Source organism: Agelaius tricolor, unplaced genomic scaffold (genome assembly GCF_023055355.1).
Source record: "Agelaius tricolor isolate 1412-34295 unplaced genomic scaffold, bAgeTri1.0.p SCAF_7, whole genome shotgun sequence".
Lineage (NCBI taxonomy): Eukaryota > Metazoa > Chordata > Aves > Passeriformes > Icteridae > Agelaius > Agelaius tricolor.
In genome coordinates, this window is record NW_027269267.1 from 16,646,217 (window position 1) to 16,670,162 (window position 23,946).

Below are 23,946 nucleotides of genomic sequence, written 5' to 3' on the forward strand. Positions count from 1 at the left end.
ACTGGAGCTCTGGTTAGGTACACTCTGGAGCTGTTTGGTCAGGTACACTCTGGAGCTCTTGGTCACATACACACTGGAGCTCTCTGGTCAGGTACACACTGAATCCTTGATCAGGTACACATTGGAGCTCTGGTCTGGTACACACTGGATCCTTGGTCAGGTACACTCTGGAGCTCTCGATCAGGTACACACTGGATCCTTGGTCAGGTGTACACTGGAACTGCTGTCCCCTCAGCTCACTGCCACTGACAGCAGCACTGGCATATGAACAATCTCCAAATGAGCCAGTTCAGGAAGCTGATCTGGTAGACAGGTAGCACAGCATCCATCCCTCCTACTTCCTTCTTTGTCTGCTCCACTCCAAAAAAAGCACAAATGCTACAGTTGCTGCAAAGAAGAATAGGATCACAGCAGGGCAGACTTAGGGCAATCTGAATTGCCATGGACAGTACACTCTATTTTCTGAGGCTTGCTCATGCACAGCAGGCTGTCCAAGAAGAGTAGCAATGCTGCAGTGTCTTTCCTCAGGCAATTTGAGGCTGTCCTTGTGCTCCTTCCTGCTTTGCATTAGCACTAGTGAGGAGGTGGTGGTGGGGGGCAGTGCTTTTTCCTGGTATTTTTGGGGGTTTTTTTGTGTTCATTCCCCTTTCCTCTGAACAAGAATCTAAAAGTAGAAGTCTTGGGACTTCTCTCGTCCAGTCTGTATCAGTGTGGGCTGTGGGATCTATTCCTAATGATGCTTCGGAAGAGGTGTAGTAATGGCAAGGTGGGGATTCTCCCTTCCAGTGACTGTGCTGGTCAGGGTGAAGTGCTAGTGAAGAAGCATTACTAGAGCATAGCTGGAAGCTCTAGTATGAAACTGGAAGCAGCACTTCATTGAAATGATGATCACAAGATAAAAACATATTTTGGGGGCCATAAATTGAAAGCTGAGCACTCTTCTCTGCTGCCTGCCCCTTGCAGTCAGACATCCAGACTGATGGAATTGGTCTCCAGTTTTGTTTCTCTCTTACTTGGTGTATAAAAATGCACAGTGACAGGGATTAAAGAGGAGAAAGGTGCTCCTATCCAGGCTTAGCTGGTGGGCAGGGTGCTGTTTGTAAGTCTGGACAGAGCTTTAAAGGACACCATTGAACACAGGACTGTCATGTCTTAAGGTCTTATTCAGGTGTGGCAGGATGTGCACTTGCATGTAAGAATTTTGTCTTTAACTCTTATTAAAAAGAAATGGAGAGGCTTTATCTATGTTTTGAAGCAATAGTTGGAGGTACCTTGCCTTTAGAAGAGGCTTCTGGGCCCTGGGTGTCTGAAAGTGTCTGCTTGGAGTATTTGACACCTGGTTTGTGTGAAGTGCTTGGAGATACTGTTTGAGGAGTGGGTGTTAGTGCTGACAATACCCTGTCCTGAGGCAGCAAATCTGGGGTACCTCTATGCACTCCTGATTTCTTCTGTGGGACAGGCAACAGAGAGGTTTCGCAAAATCTAGGTTTGATACATCTAATTTGGAATTTTTACTTTAACTTAAGCATTAAAAACTTGAAAAATTAGCTCCTTTTGAGAATTAACAGAAGGCTGTTATTGCTTTGGTAAGTGGTTAAATTGCCAAGATGTTATACATATGTACAAACTTTTCTTTGGACTATTACACCTGTTAGCATAAGGGTAAAGAGAGGAAATGGGGCTTTGTAGGAGTTCTGCAGACAGGGTGTGTCTGACATGAAGTGCAGCCATACAGCCTGTACACCTCACAGTATGTATGCAAATATGCAAGTGGTATGTGCCTGGAGGCTTGAAAATGCTTTTTTTTCTTCCATCCACCCCCCCAGACTGATGCAAAAAAAAACCCTCTCCAGATGTTGCACTAAATGGTTGTGCTTCAAGTGTGAGCTGGCTATTTGGTGTATTTAGGGACATTGGTATCTGCCTGTCTCTCTGCAGAGTTATTTGAATTTCTTTGCCCCTTTAGGTTTGTTATGTTGCAGTATTTATCATTTTGCAGATACTAACTTTTATTATACAGCTAGAAATGTTGAGCTGTTGCATTATTTTTCTCCTTTATTTAAATTTTTTCTAAGCTCTGTAAGTATGAGATGCATGTTGGATTTTGTTTTTCATTTGTTTCTCACAGCTTGCACTGTATGTTTTTACTCTTCCATAATAAAGAAGGAACCTCTGTACATCTCTTTCATTATATTTTAAAAGTACACTTTGCATAACAGTGCAAAGAATTCCTTTCAGAATTTCTTGAGGAAACCCCTTGGTCTGAGTGTGGGTACCAGCCCCAAATTCAACCCCACAAAAAAGAGTTTTTGAGCATGAGGATGAAACTGGTGGTGTTGTCCTGGTGGTATGAGCTGTGAGCCTTGCTCTCTGCAGGCAGACAGAGCTGGTGTGCCCTTCCAGCTGGCAGGGGCCAGCCAGACAAAGCCACTGTGCCCAGCCCTGCTGGGATTGTGGCCTGTCTCATGAAACAACACTGCCCATCATGGGGGGGCTCCAAAATGAGAGCCTCAGCTGAGCAAGTATGATGTGCTATATTCCCTTCTGAGGGAGAAGCTAGGAAACAGCCAGCTAGTTTCACCACATGTGTGCATTGGTCTGGAGAGTGGATGGTTCCTCTTAGTTTAGTGTTTGTATTTTGTTTTCATTCCTGCATTTTCCCCGATTTCCCTCATATTTTTCCTCAATTTGACCAATATCAATACCAAAAATGGATATTTTTTAGCATGGTAAAAGAAAACTGCCTCCCTGCAAGAATCCCTGCTAGAGGGGGCCTTCAGGAATGTTGGACTTCAGATCAAAACCTCAATCTTCCCAAGTGCATTTTTTTTCTGTATTAAGGATGGAGACCTTTCTGTCACCCAGTGGTAAGATAAATGGGCAGTTCCTGACAAGTACATCACTCCTTGGTTCTGTGCCACCTCATCTCATTCACAATGCAATGCCAAGCCTTGGCAGTCTATTCTTAATGTTCATGGTGATTCCACCCAGTGCCACATTGTCAAGTACTTTCCCCACCCAAACCTATCTTCTCCAAAATGTAAGTGGCACAGAATTTTTTTAAGTGCCCTAGATTTCAGAAGAAAGTTAATTCTTTCTAGGTTTTATGAAGAAGTTAAACACTGCTTCTTTTAGGAAGGTGTATATTCTGATTGCTTTCTACATGGTTTTCAATACATTACTTGAAAAATAGGCTTCTCTAAAAGTGTAGAGGATGAATACTGCTAAATGGAAGAGGGCTTAGCCTTCCTTAGCTGAAGTTTTTCTTCTCTATGTATCAGTTTTAATGGTAAATCCTTACCACATTGCCAAAGTCTCTGCTGCATTCAGCAATGCCAAGACCATGGGTGATCTCTTACATTCCTAATTTTTGCTAGGTAAGAGAGTCAAAAAGTAATCTGTTCTCATGCAGGAATAAGTGGTGAAGGGAAAAGTGATGAACTCCGATTTATTATTTCTTTTGTTTCGATGTATTTTTATAGTATGACAAAACACATCACTGATCTCCTCTCTGGTGACCAGTGACAGAACACAAGGCAATGGCCTGAAGTTGTGTCAGGAGAGGTTTAGGTTGGATATCAGGAGGGTGGTTGGGCACTGGAAAAGCCTCCCCAAGGAAGTGGCCACAGCACCAAGTCTGACAGAGCTTGAGAAGTGTTTGGACGCTCTCAGGCACAAGGTGTGACTCTTAGGGTGTCCTGTGCAGGGCCAGGAGTTGGACTCAATGATCCTTTTGAGTCCCTTCCAACTCAGGACATTCTGTGATTCTGTGAAATGTCTTCCGTGTGCACATTTCTTTCTAAACCCTAGTCCAAACCAAATTACAACAAAATTCTCTTTTCCTCAGGTGGAGAAAGTAATGCACATGGACTAATCTGTAAATTGCTGTGCTCTGAACTCTGGTTATCTGTAGTATGATAAGCTGCAAATGAGTTTGCTTTGGGAAAGGAAAGGGTATTGGCAACCAGCATGACTGGATTGTAACTACAGGCTTGTTTGATATCTTGCATGAAGCACCTGAAAATTCCTGGAAGTGGTTACTTGACAATGTCAACCCCTTTGAAACAAGCTGAGGAAAAATACAGGTGCACTGTAATGTTGACACCTAGATGTGAGTTAGGTTTTTAGTGGCAGTACATACACAGCCCAACTAACTTACTTGAGCTGTGATAAACCCAGCTGGAAGGGCATGGACAGGAAAATACCTGGAATACCTCTTCCTAAGATTTTTAGAAGAGTCATGAAGTAGTATATAAAGCTCTTTCTTTTCCCACTTTTTAGGCAAAGGTGGGTTCTTTTCTAAGTCTTTTGTCTTCCACTGCATTACTAAAGTAGCTGTAACTGCAAACTGACAGTTTCTGGTCTTCCTTTCCTGAACTTTCCCTTCTCTGCTGTGTGTGGTACTTTTCTAATAAGGAACCACACACATTCATTAAGATGGTAACTGATAGGAGGAAGGTTGTGCATACTCCTTAAAAAACATTAAATATTTTGACTCTGTTTTTTTTTTTTCTCTTAACAGAAAAAAACCTTGCCTGAACAACTGACTCCTACATCTCTTTCTCCTCAGTCATCTCCTGAGGGGGAAAATGGCACTACACAGATACTTAAAGATGGAATCAGTTTGTCTGGTGCAACTGCAGCAGTTATATCCACAGGTAAAAAACAAAGAAGTGTGTGAAATGGCTTCCATGTCAAGCAGTTTCATTTTTATGAAGAATGTGCTGCAAACTAACTTATTACTACTGTAAATCATTATCCAGCTGCCTTATTTTTGAAAGATATTTGTAGGAGCCAGAGTTACTTTTCAGAAATGGTATTTTGATGCCCACATTATAGCAATAAGTGCTGGGGCACAGGGACTTTTGATAGGTCTGCTAGACCTGGCAGTTTGTTCCTGTGTGAAGAAGGAAACTGTACAGTTCTTTCATGTCTGTCCTACTCCTTAATGTATGAAATGGGAATAGATGTAGCTAAAAGCCCATATGATATTCTGATCCCGTGCAAGCTGTACTGTAATGTTACAAAATGGAGATTTTATCTCTATATAACCTTACATGAAAAGAACCAACTCTGTTAAAACCCAGTAATGGCAATCAGAAGAAATACATTCCTCTTTCCTCATGTTTGATTTTTTTTTTGCCTCTAAATATAATGAAATGTGTCTTGAAAAGGATTGGCAGAAAAGTAATAAGCCAGTAGATGAACTAACCCATTGAGGAACTGGTAACCCTATAGTGAAACAATTCATATATTGTCAGCCAAAATCTCAGAATTTTCTAAAAACTCCATAAATTACCATCATTTTGCTTGTGGTGCTTTTTTACATTCAAAATGTGTTTTTACAATAGAAGTTGTCAGGCTCTTCTCACACCCAGTTTCAGTCATGGATGAGAGGAAAACAAGTACCTTTTTCCTAGGAAAATAAACCTTTTGCAAGACAGTTGTTGCTGAGCCCAGACAGAAAATGCCACACTATTCTTGTTGGTTTGTAGCTTTGATTATTTGTACAAATAGGTTTCCTTCAATTTGCAGACATCAGAGGGTAAACACATATGCACGAAGATATTACATCATTAAAACTCTTGTAGAAATACTTTATTTTTAAATGCTTAGGGTTTTATCTAAAATCAAACTACAGTTCAGAAAATATGTCAGTCTTCTGTGTAACAGAATGTTTAGATTGCTTAATCACCACAGAGGCACATATTTTATTAAGCTGTAATAATGCCTTGGGTGCATTCATGGTCATGTGGCAGCCAGGATGAACACGAAAAAAAATCATCATTTGCATGTTTCCCATGTTCTTCTACCTTGGTAGTTGTTTTGGAGGACAGTTTCACGTTGTTTCTTTAAAAAGTAGTTACAGAAGTCCTATATGATTGTTTTGTGGTTCACTTTAAACCACCTTCGTGTTTGTAAAGAAGTGTTTATTTAGCAGACCAGCCACATTGCAGTGTGGAAATCCTGTGAGTGGTTCAGGTCTTCTGAAGCTGCAGGCCTTTGGTAGCCACTCTGTGTGATGTATATGTTAGTGCCCTATGGGTGCTGCAGAATGAGCATCAGTGGCAAGTATATAACACACGGTTCTCTTTGTTGCATCTTCTCAAATAGGAAAAAAATTAAGCAGTAGCTTGGTAAGGCCTGCTTTGTAGAATTGTGGCTTGGTAGTTTGGAGTACCTGCCAGTAATTTGTACTTTACTGGAACTAGTGTATGAGCAGAGATTAGTCAAAACACAAGCACAGATCATGTCAGCTTTGTTACATTAGTGAGGTTAAAGAGGGCTTCAGAAAGCATGAGAAAAAGTGAGTTTAGGATTCAGTCAGGAGAACCTTGGTAGACGAGCACTTTCTGCATGCTCTGAAAAATATGTGTGCATGCTCAGCTTCTTGAGTTGACCAGTATAACTTTTCTGCAGGATTAAAACTAAAATGACAATTTGCAGTTCTAACTTGGAAATGTGTCTTGGTTCCTTGGCAGTAAATATGGCTTGTACCTTTTCAGTGTGTGTTTATGTGAACAAACATGGAAATTCTGGGCCTCACCTGGATAAGAAGAAGGTTCAGCAGCTTCCAGACCATTTTGGACCAGGTCCTGTAAATGTGGTACTTCAGCAGGCTGTACAGGCTTGTGTGGATTGTGCCTATCAAGCCAAAACAGTCTTTGGATTTCTGAAATCTGGCCATCATGGAGGGGAAATGATAACTGGTATGTGAAGATGCTCTGTTTCTTTTGTTTCTTTACTTGTTGAACTTGAGGTGGGGCAGAAGAACTGAAGTAGTTGCAATGAATTTATATCACTTTTGTAGTTGTGTAAACACAGGTGTGAACATTGATGATGTATGATTTATCTTACTCTGAGTTCAGAGTGATTTGAACAATTTAAATATGAATTAAAATATAGCAATAGCAGTGTTTAAATTACAAATACACAATACATTTAGTTTCTTACACTAAGTAGAGCTTGTGTACCTCATTTAGCATTTGTCAAGTAAACTCACTACAAATGAAATAATCAGCTTTATTAGTTCAAGTCATTCGCATAATCTTATCCATGCACGACATTTGTGCTCTTAAAGCATTAACCAAGTGGGTGACAAGTCTCAAACTAATCTGTTTAGCTTCCAGGCAAGTGATTCCACATGTTAAAGTTGTTGCTGCTTCCCTTGCCCCATTCCCCAGAACTGCAGCAGTATCTCAGGTCACTCTTCACCCACCTATGTCACCTGTTATGGAATAGGTTTATTTCTATTACATATTGATGGCAGGTTTGTAGATAAATGATCTCTATGTCTCAATCTGAATAGCTGCTGCTTGACATTTTTTCCTTCTAGACTAGGAAATATTCTATGTATAACAGTTAGCACATCAATTCATAAATCCATCAGTGATGGTAAAAGACCTGGCATTACTTTAATCTCTTTACATTAAACCAGATGTGAAAGATGATTAGTGGAATAGAGAATCAGTTAAGTATTCATACAGATGTTGCTGTCTAACTGTATTTAAAGAGCAGCACCCCAACCTGTGTATGGCAGAACTACAGTGAGCCTTGTTCAGGCATCCCCCTGAGTCTGTGCACAAAATGGATGCTGCTTCTCTGCTGTGTAGTAGAGGTTTAATGGCATTGTTTGAAACTGGTACTGCCTTATTTTTTCAATGTATATGAATGTTTGTTATATTATTAATGCCTTGCTGTACCTATTTCAGGCAAGTCAGTTTTCTGGAGCAAAATGCCCTGAGATGTTCATTGCCAGTATTCTCTTTGGGATTGTTTATCAACAAGGGCTAAATCCCAGGCCAGTGGCATCTCTGGGCGGTGACTGAGTAATTGAAAATAATACTTTTGAACAGGAGAGAGAAATTTCAGATTCCTTATGTAGCTGTGGCTTGTTTGCATTCAAAAATTCTGTACAGAAAGGATTTACTGTTGTGCACCTGGCTTCACCCCAAGGCCTGTATTCTGGATTTGAGGAACCTGGTGATGTGGACTGCTCTGGAGTCCTGGTCTGGCTGATAGTAAAGCCACAAGTCCCCAGTGGGTTTCTAGTGTTCTTGAGCTCTTGCTTCTCCTTGGCTTGTCAAACGGGTAGCTGAGAAGTGGCTGAGCAAACACTCCTTGTCATTTTATCAAAAATTTGTGTGTGATAAGTTTTGTGAAGCATAAAATATGACTTAGATTAATGTAGCACATTACATCTAGCTGTGCACATGAATAGTAAGGAAGAAGAGGAAAGCAACTGTAGAATAAAATAAGGAAATACAGTTGTAGCCTTTTTGTTTTAAAGTGGGTCTGGAGGGTGGCTTGTTGTTCAGGATTTGATTGGGTTTTTTTAAAACTGTCAAGAAAAAAAAATGTTGTGGCAGATAATAAGCAAAGAAATCTAAGTCTTTTGTGAATTGATGCTTTTATAGAAAGTATTATACCTTCCATAGGAGGCAACAGTGTGCTGATGAGGACATGGATAAAATAATCTTGCTAGAATACATGGAATAATTAGTGGGTTCTTTTGGTTCAGCTACCAAGGAAAATAATTGTTTTGAATAACATTAAATTTAGGATTTTTCCATCTTTTCTTTCTCAAACAAAAGCACAAACTATTTTATTTTTGGTTAATGCATAAGCTTTCAATTCAGGCAAATAAAACAGAAAGGAAATTAAAGGCTTGATTAGCAAGCCCACTAATGGTGGTGGTGTCAGCCCCTTTTTTCTCTTTGTAGAACAGAGACTATGGTGTTTGATGGGATGAAAAAGATTGAGGCTCAGATAAATTTTCTCAATTAAAATCTGACTCTAGGATGAGTGTCATCACTATCAGAAAAACACATTTCTCTGATTGTTTCGTTCTCAGTCTTTTTCCCAGCTTGAACCTGGTATGTAAAACATACTTAAAGAAAGGAAGGCGAAGAAATGAGTATGACTCTTCATCCTGAGAGCTGGGGTTGCACATGCAGGCTTCAGTCCCTGTTTATGTATCATTAAAATTAAGGTTATTGCACCTCAGAGGTACTCCTTTTTATTTTTTCCCCTAGCATTTATCTGGGAAGTAAGATGCTTATGTTTTTCCCAATCAGAGTAGACAGTTGAGCCTGTGGATGTGGATCCCACACCCTTGGCTGGAGTTTGTATGGGTGCCCTCAGGTGTTAAGAGTCTGGGGGAGCTGTGTTTGCACTGAATCTTTATTTGTGGATTTTTCTCATGAAATGTTTTGCTGGGGCAGTCACAACACCTCAGCTGTTTCTTGCTTTATCCTCTTGACAACTCCTGAGTAGCATTGTTCTTTTCAATGTTTTTTTTCAAAATGAGAAATTAAGGGGTATAGAATAAGTCATTTCCCCAAAGGCCATATAGGTAGATCCATAAGGCTATTATAGAGCATTTTAAATTTCTGCTGTAGTTGACTACTACCTTGCAGTTAATTTGTCAGAAGGTCAAGCTATGGTAGCTCTCACAGCCCATTTGCTCTTCAGAACTGGTTGAATTCCAAGCAAAAATTTGCCTTTGGAGACTCCTTCCCCAAACAGGATGTAGAGGACCTTGTGTCTGAGCTACATGTGGGACTGTTAATCATTAGCATTTCATTTGGACACTGGAGCCTGGAAAAAACCTAATAGGCCATGGAAACACTTCAGTCTTGTAGTACTGACTCTTAAACTTTAAGCACTTGCAATGGTCAGTGTGTCATGAAAGCAGGTGGGAGAGGCAGCACCTTGTTGTTGGTGCTGGCTGGTTAACTCACATTAACTCTAATCAGAAGCTTCCTTACATCAACAGTGTAAGTAATTGACACTTCAGATTTCCTAAAGAAGCCTAAAATATGCTAGACTTAGGCATTTTCCTTGGTTTTGCATATATTATCTGTCTCTTTTGTAACACAATATGGAAGTATTCCTGATTTCAGATCTGTGAGTAAAGGCTTTCTTGTAATTTCTGGCTTGCGTTTTTTTTTCTTTTCTTTTTTTTTTTTTAAAGCATCTGCCACCAACAAAATGTGATCCTTTAAAGCTCTGCTTATCATTTGGAAACTTATGTTAACAAGAGAAAGCTACATGACAGGCTGAAAACCAAAAAGACAAATTGATGCATAAACCTGGTGTTTATGCCACTTCTTTTCAGTCCTAAGCAAGTTGCAAGTTTGTTCCTGCTTTGTTCTAAAGTCTTCCTAATCACAAGTAACTAAAAGTTTCAGCTGATGTAATGGTAATTATTTATCCATGTATCTGGAGTATTGATTCTTTTCCAAACCTTACTAATTTTCACAAAAAAAGAAAAATATCCTCAGCTGCCACACTGTTTGAGGGCAAGGAAAGATATCAACAAGGAAAAGACATAGGCACATGTCCAGACTCTTTGTAATCACTCAGTTTAAAAGACAACAGATCCATTTGTGGCTGCTGTGGTATCTCTGCCACCTAACTCCTGTTGAAATAAATGGGTGCTTGACCACTGTAGTGTTGACAGCAGGATAGATTTCTCTAGGGATAAAATAGCAAATGGCAAAACAATTTCTGAGTCAGAATTTCAGTGGTAATGGATCCCAGCACCTTACCACAAGTATTCTCCATTCAGTTAGAAACTGAGAAAAAATACTAAAATTGTTTGTTTCATTTCTTTAGGGTTTTTTTCTGGCTTTTTTTTTTTGTTTTTTGGTTTGGTTTGGTGTTTTTTTTTTGTTTTTTTTTTTTTGTTGTTGTTGAGCTGAGCTTTTTGTTGACTTTTTTAGGAGGATTGTGGGGTATTTTTTAGCAAGTATTGTAAGGGGTGTTTCTTTTGCTATCTCCTGTAAATAGGTAGTGGAGAGCTTGCTGCTTTATAAGTGATGGAAATTCCACATAGAGTTTCAGTGGTGAGGGAGTTGTAAGTTTTGTTATACTGGTGTGAATCCAAAATGATTTTATTAAAATAAGTTCCCATAAAGCAAATTTAAACTGACATGGATCCCATGGAAGGTGAGATCAGTCCTTTGGATATAAATTTTTTAAACTATCAGAATGATTGTTTACTCCTCTCATGTCTTGCATGGTTTAAATCAAGTCTGGCTGTCTTTTCCTTTAAGTTAATGATGGTGTTTTACTATACTTCATGATGCTTGGGGGGTGTTTGACATAATCTTCTTATTCACAGCTTCCTTTGATGGGGAAAAGCATGCCATCAATCTTCCTTCTGTAAACAGTGCATCGTTTGTCCTACGCTTCTTGGAGAAGCTCTGCCACAGTCTGCAGTGTGATAATCTCTTCAGTAGCCAGCCCTTCAGCCCTTACATGGGATGTGCCCACAGTCCTATGGAGTATGATAGGAATAAGCCAGGTACTGTTCATCAGTTGTTATTTTCAAGTGCTGATATTTCTGAGAAATGTGGGGACTTTAGGAAATGCAACTTTTTAGTCTTTCTGTGACATGAATTGCTTAAAATTTATACACGTCAGTTCTTAGTGAATTGGTTCCAGTGTGGAAGTGCTTTGACAGTAATGGATAGGTCATACCACATGTGCAGAAATAATTTTGTTCAGCAAACTTCTCCTTGTAGGCAAGCCAGAAAGCATACGTACTTCACCACTGTGATACTGCTAAAAAGACAAGCTCAAAACTTCACATTTCATTTGTTAAATTTATGTGCTGCTCATAAACTGAATTTACCAAAAGAGGCTTGCTGCCTGGGAGAAGGCACTTCCCCTGAAAGGGAGTTCAACACAAGTACAAAGTCTTTTCTTTCTCTTTTTACCTTACTTAGGGGTGGCTAAAAATTTTTTACATTCTACTATGTACAGTCCAGTGATTTAGTAGAAGAACTTGTGAAATTGTCTGCTTGTGAAATTTTGTGTGAGTCCAATACCTTTGCTGCACCAGGAATGTAGAGTGAAGGGAAGATGCAATTACTTGCCTAAGATCTCCCAACAGGTTGTTTGCAGGACCTGGTATTACAAGACCCAGGTGAAGCCAGGGGTCACAGCTGAGATAGCTTTGTTGTCAAGACAATTTCACAAGATTTATATTGGGAATGAAGCTTCCTCGGAGCTCTTTGATAGCTGAGTCTGTGTTCTGGTGCTGCTGTAGAATTTTTTTTCCTCTTTCCAATGCAGAAATTATGTTTATAATTCTATCTACTGTATGAAAGTTCTTAGTTTTAACTATTCCGGAAGGTAGACAGGGTCAAGGTTATTCAGCTTTGAAATTTTGTATTGAAGTGACTGAGTCTGTGTGACACGAGAAATGGAACTCTAACCTGGTGAATGGCTGATGTCTGTCAGCTTCTGTCTCTGGACTTAGCCCATGAGCAGCTTTATGCCAGAGTAACAGGTAGTGACTTTTCCTCTTCACAGCCAAAGAAGAAATACCTGAAAACAGGAGTGCTAAACGATACCCTCAGGACTCTCCACCATACACTGCTCCTCTTTCCCCTAAGCTTCCCCGAAATGATGCTCATCCATCTGAAGGTAATTACATTATGTCAGAATTATATATGGGGATTATTTATGGTTTCAGTTTTTCCAGTCAAAAAGGACCGAGTACAACATATGTATCTGGTTTGTCTCTAAGCCTTTGACAGGTCAGGGTGGAAGTATGTTAATTATTGATCACTGGCACTTTGCACTTAAAGAAGATCTACTGCAGGCTCCAGCAGTGCTTCTCCTAAACCCACAGCCTTTTCTGTGAAGGGGCTCAGGCACACAGGTGACAGATGAAGCCTCCTGCTCCATGTAGAGCAACTAAGCAGAAAACCAATTGCCTTGAAATGGGTTAGGTGGTAAATTGGAAGCAACTCTTAACTCCAGGCTGGGTTCATTAAGTGAGTAAGGGTGCAGCTAGATGATACAATTCAGCTGAGTTTATGGCTAGCTAGCTGCCAGTGGAAGTTGTGCTGCTCCTGCTTTCCTTGCCTCCTTGTCCCTGCACGGAGTCCTAGCCCACCCCCTGCTCCCTTTCCCTGGCTGGGTAGTGAGCTGAAGCAGTGAGCAAAAGCACAGAAAACATTCTGGTGAAGTCTTGTTTTACTTCTCTGGAGTGACTCTCTGTGGACTTGGATGAGCACAGGGAAGGATTGAGTGGAAGGCAGCCGTGGCCAGGGGGCAGTGTGGCCCCCCTGTGACAGCTCACTCTTAGGCTGGTGTAGTTCACAGATGAAATAACACTTCTTCCTGTGCTGCAGCTCAGCTGCAGTAACTGAGCACATGTCTAGTCTTAGTCTGCCTCAGATGTGAAGTAAAGCATCTAGGTTTAAATGTCAGTGAGAGAGACAGAGCAAAATGGTTGAGTATTTGCTATTTAACTGGTTAAGACATGGTAAGTTGATGATACTGACTTATCCCATCTGATACATACTTTCTCTTGCAGCAAAATACTAGCACATCATTTCCAAGGGCTTTTTTGAAGTATAGTGGAGATTAGTAATTTTTTCCTCCTTTTTTTCTTTTTTTTGTTTGTGACCTTGAAATGATTTTGTATCTATTGCCATGAGTGGAGGCAGGATATCTCTTCTGTGCATATTAAAAAGCCATAAGACTACAGTTAAAGCAGAAAAGGATGTAAAATTAAAATGTTCCAAACGATAACTTATTTAAAATTATATGTCTTATTATTTTTATATATATAACATATTCACATCTTTATATTTCCTATAGCTGTTATTATACACAGTTCTGCATTGATTATTGACTTCCGTGTCTTCACAAAACAAGTTCTGGTTTAATTCCAGAGATACATTATATATCTAAGTTATATTTCTGGTACTAACATAATTAGTGTGGAGCACTTAATAATACTCAAATGAAGTTGTTTCATTTGGAGCAAAAGAAATGTTTAAGTAGATCTGCAGTATCTTGTAAGAAATCTTACTCAAGTAAACATGAGTACACATTCTGCTTTTTATTCCTTGTTTGCTAGCAGATCTTCTACAGATGGAGTCAGGGTAACCTTTAAAATACTTTTTAAGATCACTAGTTCGTTTTAAAATGCAGTTACTTGAATAAGAAGTAATTAAAGTAAGTGTTTTTCCATAGTTTCAGAGGTTTGAATTTGTACTCTGTGTATTTTAACAGGCAAAGTGTTCTCTAGCATTGTGTGTTTCCCATTAGGACAATGTCCTCTGCTGAAAATCTGGAGGCAATTTTGTAGCGGTCAGTCATGGGTTGGTTAACAAGAAAGATCTGCCCCCAAAAAGTTCTGGTTCCATTGAGACACAGTTGTCTTAAAATAGTTGTTTTGAAATATCATTTGAAGGCAAAATGGAGTAATTGTGGGAAAGTCTTTCAGACAGCTCGTTTTCCTTCTGATCTGCTCAGGGATATGCTTTGCAGGTTTTGCTGCCTTTCTTGCTCACTAACAGTTTCTTCTTAAAGTTATGAAAGATAAAGAAGGAGGGAGTGGGGAATAACTCAGACTCCCTTCCCCTGAAAACAGAGTGTTCCTACTACTGTGTCCAATTACATCATTTTGTTATGTATGAGACAGAACAACTGGCTTCTAATTCCCAGAAGAGCCTCAAGAAAACAAAACATCCAGTTCCTGCTAAGGCTTCAGTGCCTAAACAGTCTGCTGTCAGCCCTACATTTGAAACTGGAGGCCTCTTACTGGCCTTTCATTAATCTGCCCAGAGGTCAGGCATTCTGCAGTGGAACCTCCCATCTCCTTCCATACCCCTGTTATTCACAGCTGCTCAAAATGCCGAGGTAGGCGAACTGAGTCACTCCATGGATTGCAATGCTCCATTTCCTAGATGCCAGTTTGGCTGCATTTTGTTTGTAGAGAAGCTGGATGGATGGATTGGAAAGTGGATTGAATACTATAGCTACTGAACAGAAAGCCTTACCTAAAAAATGATGGGAAATATGCCAGCTTTTCTACCTTGTGTATATGAGTTTAGAATTACAGTAAGATAAAGTCAAATGCTGATATCTTGGAGGGAAAAAAGCAGAGTTGATCTTTCCCAAACCTAGTATTTCCTCCAGGATATTAAACATCACAGAGAAACCTGGCATACACCTGGAATGAATACAATTAAGTTCTTTTGCAATACAGTCAATTTTTAACATTTTTTTTCTACAGAAATCTTGACAAACATAATGCAAGCCAATTATTAAAAAACAAAAAAAAACCCCAACCTACTACCAGATTCCTGCTATTCCTGCTAGTTTACCATAAAAACTTTAAAAATCTTTTTCCTTATTATGTTACATGGAGTTAGTACATGCTACAATACTCCAGTTGAAACTCTGCTGAGGAGTGTTGTCTCCATTGTTCCATCCTACCTTTCAAGACTTCTGAAATCTGAATGTACAGGTTCAGTCAGTTAAACCTTATGCTCCTTCATACAGCTTTGCTGTAACAATTTAAGGTATCACCTCTGCCTTTCAGCCTTGGACTGAGATGTGGTTTCGTGCTCTACAGCTCTAATTTTCCCTTGGTTGGCTACTTTTTAATTTTATAGTGTCCATCATTTACTTCATCTTTTAAAGTCTCTCTGAAATTCTGTGGAATGCTATCTTTTGTTTTTAATCTTGGTAAGTTGCTGTAAGTACTTCTGAGAAATATAAAGGCTTTTGTTTTCTTGTTTGTTTTCTTTAAATACCTCAGTAGCTTCTTCTTTGCTTTTGTGATTCAGGTCTGACAAACTAGAAAGTTTTGCAGCGGTTATTTGTATGAAAGAGAAGGACTTGTATCCATAAAAGCTTCTTTATTCCATGACTATCAAATATAGTAAAAGATGTTACATCACCTTGCAGATAAGGAGTCCAGGAAGGCTGGACATAAAGATGCAGGAGCAGGCTGTCCTCACATGCTGAAAGACAAGCTTGCATGGAAGAAGACTGTCCTGGTTGAACAGAAGAGTTTGGCTGGAACTCAGGTTAAAAAAGGACTTTGGATGAAGGGGCAGGAAAATCAGAAGGACTACAAAGATGCTCTTAGGTTATTTGGGGCAAAAATTAGAAAGGTTAAAGCCCAAATAGCACTTAATCTGGCTACTGCCATGAAAGACAAGAAAATTTTTGTCCCATTTTTCTCAGCAGTCAGGGGAGGGCTAAGGAGAATCTCAAGCCTTTATTGGATATGGGGTGAAACAAAGTGATGAAGTTTTAGGAAAGCTGTTAGTTCTGTCTTCAGTACTAAGATTAGTTGTTCTCCATGTACCCAGCATCCTGAACTGGAAGGTGGGGATGGGAAGCAGATTGAAGCCCCCACAAGCCAAGAGAAAATGGTCACTAATGTGCACAAGTCTCTAGGACTATATAGAATCTGCCCAGGAATACTGAGGGAGCTGGTGGAAGTGCTCACCTCCTTTCACCTTACTGTGCTCTACACTTATGTGAAAGGAGGTTACTGGGAGGTGGGAATTTATATCTTCTCCCACCTAACACTTCTCCCAGCCGATAGGACAAGAGGAAATGGCCTCAAGTTGCACATGAAGAAGTTCAAATTGGGTATTCGGAAAAGTTTCTTCACTAAAGTCTTGTCAAGCATTGGAACAGGTTGCCCAGGGTTGAGTCACCATCCCTGGGAGTATTTAAAAGACATGTAGATGTGGCTCAGTGGTGAACACAGTGGTACTGGGTTAACAATGGTCATTGTGGCTTTTTCCAGCCAAAAGGATTCTGTGGTTCCATTCTTTGATTCTATGGTCTTGCCTTACTGAATTCACTGAGCAGGGAGCTGGCTCTCTGAGAGCCTTTAACTCCCTTTCAGGGTTATGGTGTTTGAAGGTCAAAATACACATAACAGTTCTTTGCTGTAGTACACTTTAAACAGGATTCAGAAAGAGAACCTGAGAGAAGAACCTCAAGCAAGAGGTGCAGAAGAGAACCTCAAGCAAGTTGAAAGCACGCTTGAGAAGGTCACTGGGTTTTTTAGGAAAATACTCTTCCTTTGGTTTTAATTGGGCATTTGCCCAATAAATTCTTGAAAGTTTTCATATAAGAAGAGTAGTAAAAAAGCTTATTTCAGGAACTTGTTTTGCAGAACATACCAGTTCTTATTCCAAAGAATATGCTGCCTCACTAGCATATGTTTCATAACTTCAGTAGAGTTATTTTCAAGATGGTAGTGTGGGGCTTACACTTCTGTGAACCTGTTAGCTATATTTTTCCAGCTCTTAACTCTCCTGCCAAAGCAGCATTTGTTTCATACAGATTTGTACATCATGCTTCCAAGTTCTTTCTTGTGCTAGATAGTGGTCTGATGCAAACAGAGGAGAGTATCTATGATTGCTAGAGAATGGAGTGGTGTTCCTGTTGATTTGGGTTTTTTTTCCTCATGCAGCATGCTTCTCTCAAACAGACCTGAATTGGGCTGAATGGGAGTGGAATTTTCAGTAATCAAGCAAACCTGGCTCCTGTCTCACGGCCCAGGGAAAGGGACATGCTTAACTACATTCAGGTGGCTTCGAATCAGTATTGACAGACTTTAAAGAGTTCACAAGTCTTCTGAGTGGATGTTGTTTTCCTTTATTCACTGAAAAGACATAAGAACTATATTATTGTTATACTCCCCCCCGAGACTTCACTTTTTTTTTATGCTTGCTCTGTGGGTTCAGTAATTTAGCTGAATCTTTAGCTTTCCAGAGTCTGCAGTTAGAGACCTTGAAACCTGCTGTATGCAAAGAACTGTGTGAAGATAAATCAGGGTGGTCAAAACATATTACATTAGTGTGCCATAGCAGGCACTCACAGCCTTCTGTGGCTTTGTCTGTAACCTCTTCCCCTTTTTAATAATGGCACCTCTGTCTGAACCTGTGGGTCCATAGATATTAATTGTACATTTGTTTTCTTTATGAAGTTGGTAACTCCCTCTGCTGTTTAGAACTTACTAAACAATTGTTAGTTAACATGCGGGGTTTTTTTGCATTAATAATGTCTTGCAAAATAAATGCTACATAATATTAATGGTTGGCTTTTTAATTATATGTTTAAAAAGCAATGAAAATTCTTGACTAAAATTATTTGATGTATCAATATTTACAGCAGACAATTTTATAAAAAAGAATTCCTCTGTCATTTCCCTGCTCATAGCTTTCAGTAAGTACAACTGAAATGATTAATGGAAGAATGTCTCAAACTTGACATATTAAATCTTCTGCTACAAAAATAATGTTTGAAAATACAATAAGAGCCCAATGATTAGTTGAAGAAAAGGGACAAACATTCAGTCTCAGTGATTGTCTCACAAGAAATTTGTTAACAGGATTACAATCTGTCAGTACCTTCAAGAGAACATAGCTAGACCTTAAGTAACAAAGGTGTAATGTCCATCACTTTGAACAAATTCGTGTTTGCTTTTTGTGTAGCAGAAACATTGCCTATAGAGGAAAACAGCACTTCCAAAGAACACCGATTTTCTGAGGATTCTATGGATTCTGCACTTAATTCTGTAAATCCATCAAACCCAGCCTGTCGAAATTCCACGGAGTACCGCCCTTCAGGAAATGCTGCATATTACAGAAACTCCCATCAGCCAGCAACTGCTACCTCAAATTCAGCCCCAGTCCTGCGCAGGCTGTCCCTGAGCTCAGCTGGGAGCAGTGGTTACTATGAAGTCAGCAGGAATCGGATACAGAGGCGGATTGAAGGTATGCTGTTACACAAACCCTTCCAGAGTATGTAACTGCTTCAATTAACAGGCAAAGTTATGAATAAAGAAGTTCTTTGCCATTGGAGAGCTTGCATATGGAGTGAAATGTGCTGTTGCCAAGCATGTCAGTCTTGCTAATGTAACTGCAAATAAAAAACTTAAGCCTTTTAGTATTAATAGTGTAGTGCAAGCCAGGGAAGGTCTTTGCTGCTGCAGCTTCTTCTTGCTGTTGTGATGGACCCTGCAGCAAGCCAGAGCAGACAGGGATAGCTACATGCAGCTCACTTCCTGAGCATCTTATCAAATATTGCCATGTTGCTGAAATGCAGGAGTAGAGTTTCCTACTGTCTCTCCCTCTGTCTGCACAGCTTCACTTGCCTTTGCCTCATTCCCAGTTAATAGCATCTTGGGACTCAGGAGCCAAGTACAAGTAAAACTAATCCCTCTAGGTATGTCACAGTGCTAATTTGTGCTGCTGTAAATATTTGCAGTTATAGAAGACATTTCAAAGTTCAGTATTATTAGAAGGGAAATAAAGCATATTTTAATATATTGGAAACAATACATAATAAATTCCATAAGGTAATATTAAAGTGTCTTATGTGAAATGAAATGTGTTATCCCTGTACAAACTAGTGATGCTTCTTCCTTTCACAATATTTTTGTATTAAAAGCTGCAAGTTCCACAACTGGACCGGATTTGAATTCACTAAAAAGGGAACCTTCAAGAATATTGAATAAGGATCCTTCCACTTGGTCAATAGAGGAAGTAGTGCGTTTTGTGAAAGAAGCTGATCCACGGGCACTGGCTCCACATGCAGAACTCTTCAGAAGACATGTATGATGCTTGTCCATTCTGTTCTAGTAGATTGTATCATTTTAATCTCTTAAAATACAACTTTCATGTCTATCAGTCTTTTTGCATCTGGAGGTGGAGTAGACTCTCCAGATACATTAGAGAGAGGTGGAAGATTACTTTCCTACCTGAAACCCCTCCTGCAGTATATGTTTCTCAGTCTTACTAGACTAACATAAATAGCCACATCTTTCCAGTGTATGTGGAATATTGCCAACCTGGAAGTGCCCACGTTCTAATGGCCAACATCTGTGGTACCCCTGTCCTCCCTGGTGCCTCTAGAGACAATGGCATTCTCATGTACAGTGTGGGGCATTCGCTCCCCCGTGGTTTGGAGACTTAATCTTCTAGAGCAGAGATGATGTTACCTATCGTTAGCTAGGCACTTGGTCATTGATACTAAAATTCAGAGAACTGAAATATTTAATTAATCTGTTTGAGAAAACAAGGGTTTCATAGGTCTGACTAGATGTTGTCTTTACAGATAGAAACTGTTACCAGGTTGCAGTAGGTTTGATCTCCCCTATTTCTTGTTGCTGTGTCTTTCTATGGTAGGTTGTTCAGTAAAGGGCTGCTTTCTTATTTTATTGCATATATGGCCCTCCAAAAAGAGATTGGCTTTCTCTTTAGTAGTATTTCACCTATGTTCTGCTCCAGCTCCTCCTAACAGTTTAAGCTCTGAGTAAGCTGGATTGGAATGAAAAATCAAAATAACTTCTGATGTAGATTCCTGTCTTATATTTTATTCTTAGTTGTATAACAACAGTAAATGTCACTTGTTTTGTCAGGTTTATGTTTAAAAAAGTAAGACAAAGTGTTTCTCTTTATGGTGCTTTATGGAACTAATGGCCTCTCTGTGGTAAGTAATGATACTAAGAGCTTAGGACTGTCATATTTCAGCAGCTTCTCAGTCAGACAGTTGAAATCTGACTAGGTTGTCCTTGGTCTTGATCCTGACAATCTCTTTGGTTCAACATGGAAATAGATCTGTCTAATTTCCCATATTTAGATGGTCTCTAGCCCTTTTCTCCATATGACCACTTGCACATGCATGCCAAAATCCTCCCACAGCTGTTTTCAAGGTTCAGTGCAAGGCTCAGTGCTTGGATCATTTAATCACAAACTGCACAGACCTTCCTTTGCAGCTTCTTTTTACTTTTTCCCTTGACCCATTCACTTCTTTTCTTGGTTGGAAACCCTAATTCTGAGGGCTGTTTGGTCAGTTTCTTTTATTCACTATTATTTTCTTTCTTTAACATCTCAAATACTTAATCACACATTAAAAAATACTAAAACAAATTAAATTTCAGTGGTCATCTGTAAATTCAAACTTACAGTTGCTGTTTTATATATAGTAGATATATTTTTACTACAGTATAAACAACTATAATGTACTTTCCCGGTTTCCCGTGCAGCTTGTTAAAGTAGTTGTCTGTTGTGTTTATTCTCTTCCTTCTGCAGGAAATTGATGGGAAAGCACTACTCTTACTGAGGAGTGATATGATAATGAAATATATGGGACTGAAGCTGGGCCCTGCCCTAAAGCTGTGCTACCACATTGAACGACTTAAACAAGGGAAGTTCTAGCCAGTGGGGATGCCACAGATGTGAGTTGGGGTCACACCAAGCTCTCAGGTTCACAGCCATCGCCTTCATTTGAAACGCTTTTGCTGATACAAACCTTTATTTTTTGAAAGTGGCCTCGAATTGTAAAAGAGACATTCAGGATAAAGCGGGGGGGGAGGGATTTGTATTACATTCTAGTATTTTTGCAAACTCTTTCACAGAAAGTTGGCAGGGAAGGACAGTTGATCATACTGGGTGTGGGCAGGTCTGGTAACGACACTCTCCGAATCCTGAAAAGTGTGTTCTGAGTTACAGGCTTCAGCCAATGTGTTCATATCCAGAACCAAAACAGCTGAATCCCAAAGGGAAATAATAAATTAAACCAGCATCAGGTGTTAATATTTTTTACAGGGGTGGCTGTAAACTTTTATATTGCAAGAAAATCTTAAAACAGAAGATTTCATCTCTGTAGTGAATATTCTGGTCTTTCAGAAGAGAGGAAGGGTAATGGAAGAGAGGGCTTAATACAAGTATAAGCTTTTATAAAGTGATTATCAGTCCTTTGGGAAGTTATGAGGACAAATGTATCATATATTGTCAGTTTAGGCAGGCAGTAAATATTTCTGTTTCATGGAAGGTCATATTGGCTGTATAAACAGCCATTTCTGAGACAGACTGATTTCACTGGAACAATGCATCCACATATTAAACATTCCATCTTTTTGCTAAGTTTGGCATGGATGTGTTCATGCTTTTTATATGTACATGTGTATGTGTCAGGGAAATACGTACTATATAAAAATATACATACACACTGTACATATTTTTTCAGTTTTATAATGTGTACTTTGCACTGTGCCAGAGAGAACTGTACAATTTCTTAGGGTTTTTTTACCAGTAAATTTAGTTGTGTATTACTTTCATTAGCACCTGTTTAATTTGTTCTTGGAGTCAGAAGGTGACAAACAATCAAAAGGTGTTTTTATTCATACAGGCAAGATCCCTGTACTATGCAATACTCCTGGTTATTCATCCCTTAACTCTGAGCCATATATTCTGATATATATTTGGAAAGACACATTTGGTTCCAATGTTTTGGGTTTATATTTCCTGTGAGGAAGTGCTACTATGTTACTGATAAACCTTTTTTTTGGGTAAAATTGGTGCTGTTTGTATAAGCTGCAAGAATAAGTGGTGATAATAAAACAGTTTGTTGTCACTGCCAGTTGTAAAATACATCAGGGACAAGAAAATACACTTTCTGTTTAGGAAATTGAATGTACTGTATGTAATAGTCAAGTGATAAAACTGTTTGTTAGGGAAGGTGTAGTCCTAAAATGGTAGGATTTATTATATTTCTTAATGCCTTTTTATATGAAAGCATATAGTATAAATGTATTTTTTACAAATTCCTTTTTTGAAAATGACTTTCTTTACCCATAGACTGATACTCATCAGATTTCAGCAAGGTACTGCTGAAAAACAGTGAATTTTGTGACTCACGAGTCCAAGTATTTTGTTATTTTAAGTGACTGCAATGCAATTTCAATTCAGAAAGTCATTTGGGCCCTGAGAATTGTTTTTGTTATTACATCATTAGACATTTGACACTAAAGTTTATCTGTATCCATTTGTTTTGCATATCTTTTGTGGTGCATGTATGCTTAGATGATACAATACAGGCATGCTGTTTATAGTAAGAAAACGTCAGAGCATTGATTGAAGAAACAGAGTATTTTCTCTTGGTGTTAGAAAAATACTGGCTTCACTTTCATATGGTTACACCAAGATTTATATATTAATGAAAACATCATGCCCCACGTGTTCAGTATATTGTTCATACATATATATAATTGTATACTACTTCTTCTATGCCTTATTATGCTGAATTTGGGTTCTTCAGCATAAAAAGATCCCATACAATTTAAGTGGAAGTAATTGACTGGAAACAATTTTCATTTTTTACATTGCCCTTGGCATAAGAAAAACAAAGATGTTTGAATTTTCTGTTTGGTCTTTTGTACATGGCACTATTATGGGTATAAATATTTGTTCAAGGCTTTCTGTGTACCCATGTGCACAAAGATAACTGTGATGTTGCTGTACCAGAATTTCTCCGTGTGCTGTTGTGTGAGTTTCAAGCATTCAGAGTCTTACCACAGAATATATTTTTTATTCTTTATTTTCAGTGGGATGTTCTTATCTAGCAAGAAAAATAAAATAGTTTGTTCATTGTTGTAACTGTCTGTTCTGTTTGATGCTGTGTGGATGGATGAGTGCTCTCTGCGTAGGCAAGGGTGGCTGCCTGATCTGGCATTTGGCTGTTCCTGACAGTTCATGGAAACATCTGATATGAGGAGGTTTTAATGAAAAGGGTAAGATCATTCCAACCTTGTTCATCTGAAACAATTAATGTTTGAATTTGGGTTGTTCTATGCTTTCAAAGTAAGAACTTATCTAGTTATTCAACTATTTTGTTTTGTGTATCTCATTATCCAACTTAAAGCTTACAGAATTCTCATATAACCACTGAGGGAAAGAGGCTGATAAAAACTGTTTATGCTGTGTTCAGATAAAGATATGAAGTATTTTAAATCAAAGCGGTTAATGGCAGTAAGTTTGAACTTTGTAGACTTCAAGCTTTCTTATTTCTGTGATACAGAAGTCTCTTGTTCCAGCGACTGTTATCAGCAATCAGCCAGTGCCTGAGAAGGAACTTGGATTGGGTTAATGGTAACCTCACAACTGTCACTGGCAGTTGATGAAACTTGCAGGTTGGCAGTACCAGTAGTCCAGAGGCATTTTGCATCTGATCTCTCTCAGAACATACTTAGTATCTTTTTGGTGTTTATTTGATATAGAAGACAATATGATTTAGTCTCTTTGTTTCTCCAATTGCTTTTCTATCAATGTGGGTTCATCTGTTTATCTGCTTCTGTAACTTTTGGTCATCTTGGAAGAC

At 39.0% G+C, this 23,946-nt stretch overlaps 1 protein-coding gene across 10 annotated transcripts in view; it reads left to right on the plus strand.

Moving 5' to 3' along the window:
* SCML2 (Scm polycomb group protein like 2) overlaps positions 1 to 23,225 on the plus strand; it is a 73,163-nt gene extending 49,938 nt beyond the window's left edge. For 9 of the 10 annotated variants that reach the window (XM_071430448.1, XM_071430455.1, XM_071430450.1 and 6 more), the window contains 7 exons: positions 4,523 to 4,658; positions 6,507 to 6,710; positions 11,129 to 11,311; positions 12,325 to 12,438; positions 18,279 to 18,560; positions 19,237 to 19,400; positions 20,880 to 23,225. In XM_071430448.1, the coding sequence (XP_071286549.1) occupies positions 4,523 to 4,658; positions 6,507 to 6,710; positions 11,129 to 11,311; positions 12,325 to 12,438; positions 18,279 to 18,560; positions 19,237 to 19,400; positions 20,880 to 21,005 (1,209 nt within the window). In that variant the 3' untranslated portion in view covers positions 21,006 to 23,225. The remainder of the gene's footprint in view (positions 1 to 4,522; positions 4,659 to 6,506; positions 6,711 to 11,128; positions 11,312 to 12,324; positions 12,439 to 18,278; positions 18,561 to 19,236; positions 19,401 to 20,879) is intronic. The other variant, XM_071430454.1, reaches the window with a different exon arrangement.
* Positions 23,226 to 23,946: the final 721 nt, after the last annotated feature.